The sequence below is a fragment of the Salmo salar genome, chromosome 24 (genome assembly GCF_965601325.2).
Source record: "Salmo salar chromosome 24, fSalSal1, whole genome shotgun sequence".
Classification (NCBI taxonomy): Eukaryota; Metazoa; Chordata; class Actinopteri; order Salmoniformes; family Salmonidae; genus Salmo; species Salmo salar.
Window position 1 is genome coordinate 26,855,904 of NC_138314.1, and position 16,225 is coordinate 26,872,128.

General features: G+C 42.4%; 1 protein-coding gene across 2 annotated transcripts; it reads left to right on the plus strand.

Annotated features, from left to right (window-relative positions):
- The first annotated feature begins 2,693 nt into the window (after positions 1-2,693).
- On the plus strand, positions 2,694-16,079 carry derl3 (derlin 3). Of its 2 annotated transcripts, XM_082968361.1 has the most exons (15): positions 2,694-2,989; positions 7,990-8,255; positions 8,926-9,069; positions 9,390-9,523; positions 9,673-9,914; positions 10,308-10,512; positions 10,889-11,149; positions 11,270-11,382; positions 13,231-13,332; positions 13,585-13,650; positions 14,134-14,207; positions 14,428-14,521; positions 14,885-15,080; positions 15,361-15,451; positions 15,606-16,079. In XM_082968361.1, exons 1-15 carry the CDS (start codon positions 2,882-2,884, stop codon positions 15,727-15,729), a joined length of 2,220 nt encoding a protein of 739 aa, XP_082824487.1. In that variant the 5' UTR covers positions 2,694-2,881; the 3' UTR covers positions 15,730-16,079. The 2 variants fall into 2 exon arrangements, with proteins under 2 accessions (XP_082824487.1, NP_001134187.1); NM_001140715.1 differs by lacking the exons at positions 2,694-2,989; positions 7,990-8,255; positions 8,926-9,069; ... (3 more) ...; positions 10,889-11,149; positions 11,270-11,382 and having other exon boundaries at positions 13,170-13,332; positions 15,606-16,069.
- The last annotated feature ends 146 nt before the right edge of the window (positions 16,080-16,225 follow it).

Here is a 16,225-nt window from a genome sequence, read left to right on the forward strand (position 1 = left end):
TACCGTATTAACCCCTCGTTTCATGTGTCTCTCCTCAGGCCGGTGGTAGCTGGTCCCCTGCAAGAACGTGAGGTGCCGGAGGTCCCTCCGCCCCCTCTGGACATCGGGGGTCCCCGGTGTACAGCATACGGGCCATTCTGGACTCGAGACGCCGGGCGAGGGGCCTGCAGTACCTTGTGGACTGGGAGGGGTACGGCCCGGAGGAGAGGTGCTGGGTGCCGGCGGAGGACGTCTTGGACCCATCTATGTTGAGGGATTTTCATCGCCTCCGTCCGGATCGCCCTGCGCCTCGCCCTCCGGGTCGAGCTCGAGGCCGGTGTCGGCGCGCTGCGGGAGCCGCGCGTCAGGAGGGGGGTACTGTCACGATTCCCACCGACGGTGGCGCCCCCTCCTGCTCAGGTGGCGCTCGGCGGTCGTCGTCACCGGCCTATTAGCTGCCACCGATCCCCTTTTTGTTTTTCACTTTCTTTGGTTTTGGGCACCTGTGGCCAATTAGCTATTAGAGGGGGTATTTAGTTTAGCTGGCCCGTCCGTTGTTTGTGCGGGATTAATTTTGTTCATTGACGACGTGTTGTTCGTCGGCTTTGCCTTGTCGCCTATTTGTAATTATTCCCTATGTTTGGGAACTTTTGTTTATCTCCAGTGTTATTAAAAACACCGCTACCCTGTGTTCGCTGCTTCCTGCACCTCATTCCTCCTACACGACTACCGAAGCCATTACAACCATGCTCAAAGGGATACACAATGTCTGCTTTTTTATTTTTACCCATCTACCAATAGGTGCCCTTCTTTGCGAGGCATTGGAAAACCTGGGTTGAATACTTATTAACTCAAGACATTTCAGCTTTTCAGTTTTTATTCATTTGTAAACATTTCTAAAAACATATTCTGGGGTAATGTGTATAGGCCAATGACCTTTTTTTTTTTTTTTTTACATTTGATCAATTGTAAATTCAAGCTGTAACACAACAAAATGTGGAAAAGTCAAGGGGTGTGTAAACTTCCTGAAGGCACTGTACACAATAATACATGTGAATATGTTCATATTGTAAGAGTAGATTAGCATTTACAGATGAACCAATATTTATATGTGTTGAGTATTAGGCTACTGTACAGAGAATGTTACTCACACAGACTGGAGTTTGAAATAGACCTGACATGCTTTTAAGGCCAAGGTTTATATATCAAACACCTCTTAGGATTTATAGCTGGCCCTCTCTGTAAAGAGCAGTGTGATTTTCTCAGTGTTGCTCACAGGTGATATTAAACAGAAACTCTTTCCTGAGAAGGGAATACAAGGTCCTGAAGACATCACGCTGGTGTCTGCCATTTGAAACAGACTGAGGCAGAGAGGCCTAATGCAGCCAAGCTTTAAAATTCCTTTCACTCCCACCCAGAGGATGATCTCACTGGAGAGCAATGCAGCGCACAGCTTGGAGTCAAAATCCTAAACATACAACAGAGGAAATCGATCCGTTCCAACATTATATAATCTGTGCAGCCGATAAAACAAACAATAGCTTCAATTCATAGTACATTGGGTAAAGCTATGTTTTTAGGTTCAAGGGCAAAATACAACAACAACAAAAGTATATTTTATGTGTTGTAGTTAGTGGGGCATAATGCTTGCAATAGTCCATACTATTCATTGAGTTCACGTCACCTGAACAAAGGTATTCACCTCATCATGTATCTGTCTGACCAACAGGGGGCCAATGAGGTAGGTGAGATGAGGTGGTTGAGAGGGACGCTGAGGTCAGTGTTCAGCCACCTGGCCCTGGTTCAAGAGAGTTACTTAGTAGTGACAGTTATAAACAGTAATCAAGAAGAAGGATGGGCAGTGGGCACAGCACTGGATTATTGGGAATCTATTTCCTGGAAGGTCTTACCTTCTTGTTGGGTGTCCACTCAAGTCTTCAAGTCCTTGAAAAGCTTTAGTTAGTCAGCAATTTCAAAATCATTCACACACACGCACGCACGCACGCACACACACACACACACACACACACACACACACACACACACACACACACACACACACACACACACACACACACACACACACACACACCTCTTTATACTATTTATTTATGTTAACAAGCCCACTGTGGTTTGTGTGTTGTAATTCTCTTTCAGGCAAATTAGATTTATTAGTGCTTTTCCCTGTGCCTACCTGTATGTCAGTAATTAAATAGACTAGCCCTGTTAAATTCCTCAATCCTGTTATTTAATGCCCATTCTTACTGAAATTAACTTAAATAGAGTTTCAGGCAATGCCTTGCTGTGGGTTTTGCAGTTTTTTTTGTGGCTGGTGTGACTGGTGCCAATTTGGAGATGGGCACCACTCCTAGGACCAAAGTTTGGGTTATGAGAGTTGTTGTGACATTATTTTCAGAATCAAAGACACAAATGGTGAATGGGCTGTTGTTATATGGAAACAATCGCACAACTTGTTGCAAACGAAATGTATGTAGCCTACAGTATATGTGTCATTACCAGTTGGCTGAAATGATAATTAATATCAACCCAAAAATAAACCAAAACCTTCAATAGCGTTCTTGAAATATTTATTGATGAATAACACATTTGAGTTCACATAAGTCATTTTTTCCAAAAAGAAAATGCATTACTTTCCTATTCTGTCTATTGCCGGTAGATCATCCGTTTTGAATCCAAAGAATCCATGTTAGCGCAGCACAAAATGGGTTAAATGTTACGTTGTAGCGGGTGGTATTATCACTCCAGAGTCCAGGCTATAAAACGCGTATTTGAAGAAAGAACAAAGAATCAGAACCTATATAAGAGCCCACAAGAAGCTGCGCCGTCACTCTTCGGCTGAAGAGAGAGCTGAAGAAAGAGCTGTCCACGGGTCCAGAAGGTGATGATAATGATGCAGACTTCTGTCCTATCTTGCGTCTTTACGCTGCAATGCCTCCGAAGCATGCATTGTTCGCCAGTGCCCGAAGCAATCAGGTACAAAGCGACGCCGGTGAGTGCAGAATACTTTAGTTGTATTACTTTTTCTTTGTTTGATAATATCGTTCAGCAGACACAAATAGCTTGATAGTGTAATTACTGGAAGTTTCATCGGTGTTGCAAGTCACTGCTAACTATTATTCGTGCATTCCCAATTCACCTGCTATTTCAAATCATGCACACATGAGAGTGCAGAAGTTTTCTTAGTTGTGAATCTCAGTTTTCCAGACTTTCTCGAATGTTCAGTGTGCTATACCCACACTGCGGTGTGCTTGCATACAGTTATGATTGTGCTTTGCCCTGGTTGGCCGACACCAACCTGCTAAATGTTTAAAACCCATCTGTCAAAACAGATCATTTTGTAGATGTTATGCTCAATATTATTAGAAGGGCTCTATGTCAATACTTAGTGTTAAGATGATGAACCTGTGCAGTGGACAAAGTGTCATATCTTTCTAAGATGACGATATGAAATGAGTATATTACAACATAATATTTTAAAGGGGCAATCAGCAGTTGCTACATCCATTTTTGGATTTATACAGTTGTGATATGTATCCATTGATTTTTGAAGAATATAATTTATAAATGACTTATGAGTTTAGATTAAGGTACCCGATCAAACCCTAAAATATAAGCTTTTTACCGAAACAGGGCTGGGAGACGCTTTATTATTGTTTCAATTGCTGATTTGCCCTTTAAACACTGCCTCATTAATCCTAAACAAAAATATTTATCTGTCAAACACATAACCTTCCCAGGATGGGACTAAGTCTAAGCAATGTGGCATTTAGAAACTTCACAGAGCCACTGCCACAACATCAACACTGACATCAAAAATGCTTTTATTTTCAACCTTCATGCAATGTTAATTGATCTGATATGTAACATCTGTGCTACCATGGCACAACTGAAAGTCCTGCAGGGTCTGGGCGTGTGGTAAATAGAGAAGGTAATTGAGTTCTTGTCTCCGCAGGGCAGGAAACGATAATAACTGGTCTGTAAAGACATTTTGTCAACAACTCTGTGAATGAGAGGATAAAGAGGGAAGCTCCACATTGCCATTGGGGGTGTTTTATTGTCCAAATTGATGTTTTAGATTATATATTGCTGATAACTTGCAATATTAGCCTACTGCCTCAATGACAGAGATTATCAGCTTCTTGATGAAAACTGGAAAAAATGCAAACTCATTCATTTGAGAATGTCTGAGGTAGCCTACTGTAAACCAACTGTATGAAGGACCAAGTATGACAAACGTCCCCTCACTGCCATGGAGGAAAAGTTGTTAGTTTAGTTTCTACTCTCTTCCTTTACCGAAATGACTTGCACCATACAAATAATAATTAATTGTTATGTCTAGTTGTTAACTGAACTGGAAAGCCTAATCTGTAGTTTTGTCAATTTGTTTCCCATTGTTGACAAAAGAGTTAGTGATTATACAAGCAGGGACAAGTTTCTCTGTATCTGGGTCAGGAAACACAGCGCCTGTTTGCTCTCACAGGGAAAATGGAGGGAAAATAATACGATGGGCTTCAATGTTTGGATATCCCTTTGTGAATAAAAGCCATGTCCCTTGTTTTTTCTTCCTGTTTTGCTCCATTAGTTCTGTCCTCTGGCCAAACTGACTGCCAGACACCCATGAGACTGGAAGTGACATCAGAGATTACTAGCCTCAGTTCCCATAGCATCCACCTATTGAATTAAGTCACAGCAGGTGACACAAAACCCAGTTAATGTGTGATCAGGTCATGCAAGGTGAGGGTGGCATTATCCCCCTGATTCTCTGCTCAGCAGACAGAGAATCTGGAAGCCTGAGGTCTCAGGGGAGGAAGTTTGTTTGCCAGGATAGATAAGAGAGCACTTTAAGAACCCAGGAGATTTGTAACCTATCTTCCATTGCCTGGTGTTACTGATTGTGGCTGATGTATTGGACTAAGGAGGATAAGGAGGCAGATACCATGGCATGTGTTGATAATGGTGCATCTATCTTTTACCTCATCAGTTGAATCTTCTATCCTGTTATAGTGAAACAGTTTGTCTGTATTTACTCAGTAGTATACATACCCTCTCCAAATCAAGACCATATCTGATGCATTGTGTAAACATTACCAAGTTGCTCCGTTTGCAGACAATGTCCTCTAGTAGTGTTCCTATATGAAAGGGTTTAAGTGTCCTCCTTTTTACAAATTCTTACAAGAACTGACAGAATGTCCACATGTTATAATGTCTAGGCTTTAGGATACTTGTGTACTTGTACAGACATGTTGAGTTGTGCTCTTTGAATACCACTCTGTCACTCCACTGCAGTGACTCACAGATCTTGTCATCACTGTAACCAGAAGCTAGATGTGTCCATACATGTAATGGATCCCCCTCCCAAAACACTTTGGTTCACAACCACAATGATAAAACATCCTGAGTCACCTAGAGGCCTCTTTTGGAGGGTGAACTACTTCATAAATGGCATCTTGCACAGTCAGCAGGACTGAAGATGATGGACTACCTGCGTCTCCCAGGGCTTAGCTGAGAAACATTGTGCCAGAGACTCCAATAAGGATATCCTCTGTCTGCTCTCAGATGATGTGAGAACACGCAAGCCGGCTGTAGACAAGTCAATATTGTCTGGGGAACTCTGCTCCTCCAATGGCTCTACTACCCAGAGTGGTCATCTAGGAATCTCAAGCCACTGTTGTTGAGTCCCGGCCAGAGCAGTGAAAGCACAGAAGACACCACTGAACACCACGTATTGGGTATACACAACATATGCACAAATGTAAATATGTGTCCAGACTGTCTGCTCAGTGGACATACATGCAGAAGAGCATATGCAGTACATGCCGTAAATGTAAACAAAGACAGGCAATTTAAGGACGGTCAAAGCTTTCATAAGTTCATGGTTCAACCCCTGTGACACCATGGAAGTGAACTTTGGCCATTACCATGTTGCAATCTGAGGGGAGGAGCTGTGCTTTCTCTCACCTCAGGGGCTAGACTGATCCATTTGACAGATGGGAGGGAGTTATTGTCAGCAACTTGTCAACAGCACTAATTTCTCTTCTCATTTCCCTTTTTGAAATATGTTGAGTGCACACTCCTTCTGCTTCTTAGCCACGCTTTACAACACACTGTAGACAGCCCAGACTCCCATTCTCATGCAGTTAGGTATACATCTTATTGCCAAACTAGATTATAGTGCAAGCCCAAGATCCATATATTAGGGTTAAATTACAAAGTGAAATGCAGGCGGAATGACTGAGAGTTCTGCTGCCTAGTGTTTCTTCCTTGATCGGGGCACATAACTCAGGGTAAGGCCCTCTCGTTTTGAGGTCTGGAGCACATTCCACGAATCCTGCTGGGCATTGTTCCCATTATCCCACAACTCCACAACACTAAAGCCTCACAAAGCAGTAGGCTACCAGAGGGAGGGCTGGCTTGACACAATGACAGAATGATTAGGACTTATGTCTGATTATCGTTCATCTAGAATACGCTACACTCTTAGAAAAATATTTGCTATCTAGAACCTTAAAGGGTTATTCGGCTGTCCCCATAGGACAGCGATCATCAACTAGATTCAGCCGCGGGCCGATTTTTTCTGGAGCGGATGGTAGGAGGGCTTGAACATAATTACAAATATTTTGTAGACTGCAAATTGACCGCAAGAAGCCCAAACAGATATAATGTTAGACTAAAACATAATCATTTCAAACCTTGCTTACATTTGTATACTGTCACATGTCTCTCTATTATGCATGGGAATTCTTAAATTAAAATCACTTGGAGCTTATTTCCTGTTGTTTTTACAGTCTTTTATGTCCAACAATGAAATTCCACAATGATTATTATTATTTTTTTACTCAGAAAACTTGGGGGGCCTAATAAAACCACCCGGCCCGCACGCCGCCAGTTGGGGAACCCTGCCATAGGAGAACCCTTTTGGGTTCCATGTACAACTCTTTCCACAGGGGGTTCTATATGGAACCCAAAGGGGTTCTACCTGAAACCAAAAAGGGTTTAACCTGGAACCAAAAAGGGTTCTCGTATGGGCACAGCAGGAGAACCCTTTTGGAGTGTAGAATACGCTACATCCTCGTGTTCTTAGTGCATTAAGAAATCCAACGTGTTTTAGGTAGCAGTGTCAGAGGAAATGTAAAGACTTTTGTGATCATGAGAGCACCCCAATGCTTCCTGAATTGCAAAGCTGTAAAAGGCCTTGAATTGTACAACTTCAAAAAGCCATGGAGACGCTGTGCCACTGACAGTTCTCCTCTCTGTAATTTATGCTTGAGGTAGGAGGTGATGAGCAAAGTAATTTCCTCTGGGTTCTGCAGGGGGATATTTACTGTAATAATTCCTATGTGTAATGATAACTGACAGTAAAGTAAGCTACAAGCCCACTCCAAGTCAACAAGGGAAAACACTCTCTGACGGGCAATTTTTGTTTGTTTACTTATTTCCAGTTATTGTTGACCTCTCATACTCCAACTCTCAGAGATACTAGCAATCATGTTAAAGGGAAACTTCAAATTTTTTCAACTTCATATTCATAATCTCCAGCACCACCCCAATATCAACATATGTGAAAATGGTGCGTTTCTAGTAGTAAAATAGAATGAGAAAGATAAGTGTTTCCAATGACATCATCGGTGTGCATCATGTGATTTTTACCAACCGAGGAGTAGGCATTGCCTACTAATTGCCTACTAATTGTCTACTAATATTTCTCTATCTATTTTACTACAAAACATAGGAATGCACCATTTTCAAATATGTTGATGTTAGGGTGGTGCTGGAGATGATGAATGTGAAGTAGAATGTTTTTTACATTTCTCTTTAAGGCAATGTCAGTGCATGCATGGATTCCAAAAAAGTGCAATGCATTGGGATACATATTTGCACCAAATCTATTGTTTTCTAATGCGTTTTAATTAAAGATGTTCATCCTTATAAGTGACACTTTTGTAAACATGTTTTCTAATAAATGTTGCTCATGATCCTGCTGTTTCAAAGGGATGGCTCCAGAGGTTTGATCTCCACGACCTAAAGAAGAGAGGAAGAGTGGCCCATCCTCAGGACACACTCAAAGACACAGCCTTGGCCATAGGAGACCCTGTAAGAGCAGCACTGGTAACTAACAACACTGAGGAGTCTAACCGCCCCCGGTGTGGCGTCCCTGACTACCCCATACTGAAGGATGTCATCTACACGGGGAGACAGAGGCAGAAACGCTTTGTCCTGTTTGGGGGGCGCTTGGAGAAAACTGACCTCACCTACAAGTAAGGATAATAATATTATTATTATTATTGTTATTATTATTATTATTATTATAGCATAACCACACTCATGTACAGCTTGTGTTCAATGAAAAGGAGTAACCTATTATGGTATTACTTTTCCTCCTTCTGAGACTCACTGTATGGATTGTCTGGGCTGGGCTGTCTGTCGACTGGCTGCTGCCTCTTTGTCTGTGTCTACTCTGGTTCCTCTCATTGTGGTTGTTCTTTATCAAAATGCAATGGAATTTAAGAAGCCGTTCAGAGAGAGGAGAGGGGAAGCCATGATGGGCTAATGAGACTTTACAGATTAAGTAAACGGGAAGGAACAGGACTATGATACACTATTATTTTACAGAGCCTGAGGGTCTATGTAACAGCACACTTATCTGTTGATTTGATGGTTAGATATCAAATGAGAGGGAGGTTCTAGGTATGCAACAAGGCTGGTGGTCTCTGGTGTGTTTCTACAGGCTACAGTGTGTGTGTGTGTGTGTGTGTGTGTGTGTGTGTGTGTGTGTGTGTGTGTGTGTGTGTGTGTGTGTGTGTGTGTGTGTGTGTGTGTGTGTGTGTGTGTGTGTGTGCACGTGTGCGTGTGCACGTGTGCACGTGTGCATGGAGTTTACGTTCTCTGATTTATATCTGTTTATAACTATACATCTTTCTTCCTCAGAGTGGTTCGTTTCCCCTGGCAGATGAGTGAAGACAAAGTGCGGCGTGTCCTGCTGGAAGCCCTGAGAGTGTGGAGTGAGGTCACACCCCTCACATTCACTGAGGTCAGCAGTGGAAAGGCTGACATTGTCATTGACTTCACTAGGTATGCATGTGTGTACATTATGTGTATTCAAATGTCAGATTTTAAGTTACTGCTCAGCCAGCACTTTCCTGCTATGGATCTCTACTGTAGTTACTGGCATGGAGATAACCTGCCCTGCTATGGATCTCTACTGTAGTTACTGGCATGGAGATAACCTGCCCTGATATGGATCTCTTCTGTAGTTACTGGCATGGAGATAACCTGCCCTCATATGGATCTCTACTGTAGTTACTGGCATGGAGATAACCTGCCCTGCTATGGATCTCTACTGTAGTTACTGGCATGGAGATAACCTGCCCTGATATGGATATCTTCTGTAGTTACTGGCATGGAGATAACCTGCCCTTTGACGGCCCTGGGGGCATTCTAGCCCATGCCTTCTTCCCCAAGACCCACAGGGAGGGCGACATCCATTTTGACTATGATGAGGCGTGGTCCCTTGGCAACTACATGGGTGAGTGTTTTCTTGGCAGGGAACATGCAGGAAATATGGAGAGTTGATTTACATAGAGCTCTATGTAAAATGAGTAAAGTCAGGAGGTATTTCTACGGTTGTAGTGTATTATCCCTGGAGGTGTGACCCTCGCCCTGACTCTACTGCAGGCACAGACCTCCTCCAAGTGGCTGCTCATGAGTTCGGGCATGTTCTTGGCCTGCAGCACTCCCAGGAACCGGGCGCAGTGATGTCCCCCTATTACAGCTTCTCCTATCCCCTGGAGCTGAGCGAGGATGACAAGCTGGGGATCCAATACCTGTATGGTACTCGTCCACATGTCCAGCCCCCATCTCCACCCCAACCACTGCCACAAATCACCACAGATACCAATGAGATCATTAGTATTATTGTGAGTGTGAATCTCGCCATATTTTTCTTTGGAGGTGCTACACAGGCAAATAATCACAATATAAGACACACAATACAACTGAGATACTAGCCACACACGAATAAACGTGACATGACAGTATGGAAATTGCACTACACTCTTAGAAAAAATGGTTTCAGAAGGATTCTTCGGCTGTCCCCAGAGGAGAACCCTTTTTGGTTCCAGGTATAACTCTTTTGGGTTCCATGTAGAACCCGCTGTGGAAAGGATTCTATATGGAAACCAAAAGGGTTCTACCTGGAAGTAAAAAGGGTTCTTCAAAGGGTTCTCCTATGGGGACAACTGAACAACCCTTATTGGTTCTAGATAGCACAGTTTCTTCTAAGAGTCTAGTGGTCCTCTTTCTGTCTCCAGCCTGACGCATGCCAGACAGACTTCGATGCTGTGTCTATGATTCGCGGAGAGCTGTTTTTCTTTAAGTCACGCTATGTGTGGCGCATTCGGGAGGGGCGGCTGGAGGCGGGCTACCCCGCGCTGGCGTCCCGCCATTGGAGGGGGATTCCAGAGAGCATTGATGCAGCCTTTGAAGACCAATCAGGGAATATCTGGTTCTTTCAAGGTGGGTGACAGCGATATTGTTCTGTGGTTAGTTATATTTTATAAGTGTAGGATTAGGTAAGCCCCAAGTTGAAAACAAACAGGTTAACATACATGTAGGCAGACAAGCAGGAAAACAACTGCATTATAGCTTTATTAACTTTTTGGTTAGCCAGAAAAGTGTTCTTCTGCAACTTTAAGTAGGGCATGTCAAGAGTGACAAGAGTGTTGATTAGCCAAGAGTTATGGAAACTATGAAAACATAACCCAGACCCCAGCAGGGGCATCTACATTATGAAGTTTTCTCTCTCTCTCTCTCTCTCTCTCTCTCTCTCTCTCTCTCTCTCCTCTCTCTCTCTCTCTCTCTCTTTCTCTCTTTCTCTCTCTCGCTATTGCAGGTCAAAGCTACTGGGTGTTTGATGCAGAGAGACAGATCACAGGGCCAGACTCTGTGCAGAGCCTCGGCCTGTCAGTCTCTCACATCCAGGCAGCTCTGCGCTGGGGCCAGGACAACAACTACAACACCTACTTATTCAAGTCAGGCAGCTACTGGAGGTTTAGCCCCAAGGAGAACCGCGTCGACTCTATCTACCCTCGCAACATGCAGGACTGGCGCGGCATCCCCAGTGATGTAGACGCAGCCTTCAAGGACCAATATGGTAATATTATGAGTGAATCACCTAATCACCTCAATTTGGGAGTGAGTCCGACATTGAAAAGTTAGATCATAGGATAATTATTGAATTGTATTGATGAATAGATTTTTTTCCCATTGACAGGCTATGCCCACTTTATCAGAGGGAGGCAGTACTGGAAGTTTGATCCTGTGGAGATGAATTCACTACAGGGGTATCCTCGCTATTTTCACATGGACTTCTTTGGTTGCAGAAATGTATGAATATCATTATGTGATAATGCTCTCAAGATCAAATTCAAGTCCAAGTCAAGTCCAACCATGCTCTCGTCCTTATGGTCCTTTCAAATACAACATTATAATGTTGTGCATTTTGGGGAACAAGACCATTTTGCGTAACAAGACCAGAGACAAATTATTTAGGTGAAGACTTTATTACTTCACTTGAGTGATTTCCACAAAATGTTTGCTATTCCTCAAATATGTTTTTGTTTACTCATTATCTTAACACTGAATGGACGAGATCCTTTTTTCTTCTCAGGAAAACACAAATTCAAATGTTTCCTCAGAGTTTGGACTTCATGTGCAGCTATATAGTTGTATTTATTTGTTGCTGGGTTGGGTTTTACTCTCTGGTGCTATCTAGAACCTTAAAGGGTTCTTTGGCTGTCCCCATAGGAGAACCCTTGTTGGTTCCAGGTAGAACCCTTTTGGTTCCAAGTAGAACCATTTTGGATTTAATGTAGAACCCTTTGCAAGAGTGTACGGTCAGAAGAGGCGTTGGTAAAGACGGTGGGCTGAGAAGACAGTGCCATCTGCAGGAGGTTAGTAACTGTATCGTGATGTCTAATTTACTCCAGAGATGTTGCAGTTTGTTTTCTTCTTAAAGGGAAATATGTTTAAGGCACTGCAATTTTCTATGAAGTCTTTTTTTCTTTTTCTTTTTACTAACTAAGGTGCTAAATCTGGAAATCACTGACAATCAGGGACACTTTTTGTCCTCTAAAGTTATGAACACTTACTCACAGTCTTACTTGTATGACATCAAGTATGCTATCACGGTCACATTTATGTTCTCTTTAAGATAGCTGTGCTTAATTCAATAATGGTCCATCCATGGTGCTCTCAGTCAGTCCAAAGGGATGGAATGTTCCATCCTTGCTGCTGCATCATGTGAATCTAAGCCATGAGGATAAGTTACTTTTTGGAAGGGCCATTCATTGCATTTTGTAAGTGCAGGGCACTGATATGTTTGTTCTTCTTAGCCAGGACGCAGCCTGAGATCCTCTGGTAGGGCACTATTGACCATTCCAAAATCTAGTGTAGGTTGAAAACGAAAGGAGACTGGGCGTTTTCCATTAGGGCCCCTAGCCTTTGAAATGGTCTTCCAGAGGAGACGAGGCTGCAGATTCAGTGGCTCTTTTTAAATCCCTGCTGAAGACACACTTTTATAAAGATGCTTTTAATGTACGATTTAAATGATTTTAATTAGCTATTCTTTCTCCTGTATTTGTTTCTTTGTTAGTACTTTTATTTTATTATTTTATGATGTGAAGCACTTTGTTACCTGTATTGAAAAGCGCTGTACAAATACAGTTATTATTAGTATTAGTATTATTATATCTGCTTTACTGTAAAATATGTATTTGTGATATTTTTGTCATTGTGTTTGACAGCCAATAGCTGCAGCCTGGCAGTGGCAGATCTCTTCTAACGTTTTGGGTGTTGACTATAGAGCTCAGAATCATTTCAAGACATAATTGTCCTTTAATTAAAATAGCCATTACTGTTCTGATTACATACCTTTATGTTTTAACATGTTTTTCTACTCAAATGTCACATTTACTATGCAAATACAAAAATATTAATAATGCACTGCGTTTTGGAACAAATAAAATATTTAATCTTGAGTACATTGTGCATTTTTGTGAATCAGATAAATAAATAGATGGATAGATAGATATATAGTCTGATTGGCTAATATAAGTAGGGGCGTGCCATGACTATTATAATGTCGCTTTCGTGTTGCTCTGTTAAAGGTGCATCGCTGTTGTACCCGGACCTAACGGATCAACAAATGTATCAAGCGTCATAGGCAAAAACTAGTATCTTCTGACCATGGCTCACAGCTTCACTCAAGAATATTTCCAGATTCCTTCCGTTACCAGAGCGTACACTACAGCTTGCGTTTTGACTACAGCAGCGGTGGTAAGCGACTGACGAGTGGCATCTATTTTTCAGCAGGCTTGCAGTAAACAGCACGCCGACTGTGCACTGGATGTTTTGGCGTGTTTGGTTAGAGAAATAATATACAGATACTCAAAGATGAGAGAAAACAAATCAAGGGACATAACACATTTTCACTATACGTTATTTAAAGGTATACCATATTGAAACATTTTAACTGTTTCTGCTGATGAATTCATACATTCAATGTATTATCTTTCTTTGGGGTTGTAGCAATTGGAGGTAATCACCCCATTTCAGCTTTATTTCAACCCAGACCTTATCATTAGAAGATACCAGGTAAGAGATAACCTCTGTTAATAAACACAACGTATACCTCATACTTAATGGGATAGTAAACACAAATTACAAAATTATACATTAGGTTTCCTTACCCTCTAAGCAGTCTATACTCTTAGAAAAAAAGGAGCTATCTAGAACTTAAAAGGGTTCTTCAACTGTCCACATAGGATAGCCCTTTTGAAGAACCCTTTGAGTTCCAGTTAGAATCCTTTTGGGGTCCGTGTATAAATCCCTTTCCACAGAGGGTTCTACCTGGAACCAAAAAGGGTTATCCTATGGGGACAGACAAATAACCCTTTTGGAACCCTTTTTTCTAAGAGTGTATGGACAAGGTATGACAGCAATCTGTGTTTTGGATTAGTTTCCCTGTCATAACTTGTCCATAGACTACTTATAGGATAAGGAAACCAATGTGTACTTTTGTAATTTGGGTGAACTATCCATTTAATATTACTTGCGTTTTCCCTCTCTGTTTTGCAGATATGGCGGCTGATCACCAACTTCCTCTTTTTCGGCTCACTTGGATTCAGTTTTTTGTTCAACATCATCTTTCTGTATCTTTTGTCGGGACATCTTAAAAGAAAAACGATTAATCTAAAACTCTATTTAGTTTTTACAAAAGATGTTAGAAAGAAAACATACAACATTTGTCATCCTGAACTCAAAACAAATGGAATATTCCTAGTTCATTTGTGAACCCCTGGCTCCCTCTTACCCATGTCTATTGTTTTGTTTTGGAGTTATTGCGGTTCCTTCCCTTTACCAGACAAACAGGTATCGTTATTGTCGTATGCTGGAGGAAGGGTCTTTCCGAGGCCGCACTGCAGATTTCGTATATATGTTCCTGTTTGGGGGTGTCCTCATGACTGTATCCTTTACATTACAACTGACACAATGTACCTAATGCACCGAGGTATTCAAGTAAAAAATGGCATCCAGCAGTTTCCTGTTCTGTCACAGCTGTAGCCATACTGTGCATTCCTGAAGAATAATATATTGTAGTCTCCAGTTGTTTTTCCAGTTAATAACCTCCTTCTATTGTGCAATGTTCTAGGTCAAATTGTATTAGTATGTTTTTGTATTGTGATGGGCAGCAATACATTTTATGGGTTGCCATGTGTTTTGAGCAAAGAGAAATTACATGTCTATTCACCTGGTATAATCTCAGGTTGGCATATTACAGGTGTAGCTTATGTTTCTACTGGTGTCTTTAACTTGAAGGTCTACACAGCTGTTTGGGCTCTTTGCCAACCTATTCTTCCTGGGCCAGGCATTCACCATCATGCTGGTGTATGTGTGGAGTAGAAGGAATCCTTACATACGCATGAACTTCTTCGGCCTTCTGAACTTCCAGGCACCGTTTCTGCCCTGGGTGCTCATGGGATTCTCATTGCTGCTTGGCAATTCCATTGTCGTTGACCTTCTAGGTACAGTATGTTATGTGTCTCACACATACTCTGAGATGGCAGTGAGGAACAATATGGGTTTTCCCCTACTTTAACCAAGCTGTCAGTCTACAGTGTTTATCTCTTGTATCTACAGAGCATAGGCTCAAATATGTCCAGACAAACAATAAGGATGTGTCCCCCTGGACACTGTTGTCAGTTCCTGTATGTTTAACAAAGAGGTCAGTCATTGCCAGGCCTATTTATTTTGTGAAGTCATGTCATTAACTGTAAATGCTACTGGTTTGCTCCTCCACCTCAGGAATCGGAGTAGGACACATCTACTACTTTCTGGAAGATGTGTTTCCAAACCAGCCTGGAGGCAGGAAGCTGCTGATGACACCAGAACTTCTGTGAGTATCAATATCACTAGTGTTGTTGACTAGTGACTCTGCCCTTTTCTCAAGTTACATTTGGGCTCTGGCCCCTGAAAGTGTCCCTCAGTGTCTGATGTTTCAAAGCGATGTCAGTTGATGCACATTGCACACTTGTTTGTTGTTGTTGCAGTCGAACCGTGTTTGACACCCCAGAGGAAGACCCCAGCTACTTCCCACTCCCTGAGGAGCAGGCTGGAGAGTTTTGGCAGGACCAAGGTGGAGACGGAGGGGAGCCCAATGACCAGGGGCAGTAGCATGGGGACCATCTAACCCCATATAAACCCAAGATATACTCCCAGCCCCACCGAAGAAACCAGGAGCCATCCAGCTGTAGAGGGTTTACTCCTCAGAGGGATGTGGATGAAGAGCGCAGCAACGTACCATCTGTACAGTTGTGTGTCCACTGGGAGCCACCGTAGTGAGTTTATGTTGCAGACTTCTCTTTCACCGAGTGTTGTAACTAGAAATGTCAAATGCAATCAGAGGCCAATGAGCATCGCAACCTTTCCATCACCACATGCATTTCTGGCTGTGGTACTAATGGCACACAACCATTTGCCATTTCAAACAGAATCACACCTTTTAAATACAGGTGCAAACTAAATTCTTGCCTCGTCTGTTATTGACCTGCTGCTCGACTCATTCATAAATCTGCCGACTATCTGGAATCCTGTTACCGAGGGAACCTGCACCGTCTGCACTTTCCAACTATTGCCTTTGTGCGTGAAGCACTGCTGCCAAATAGAAATA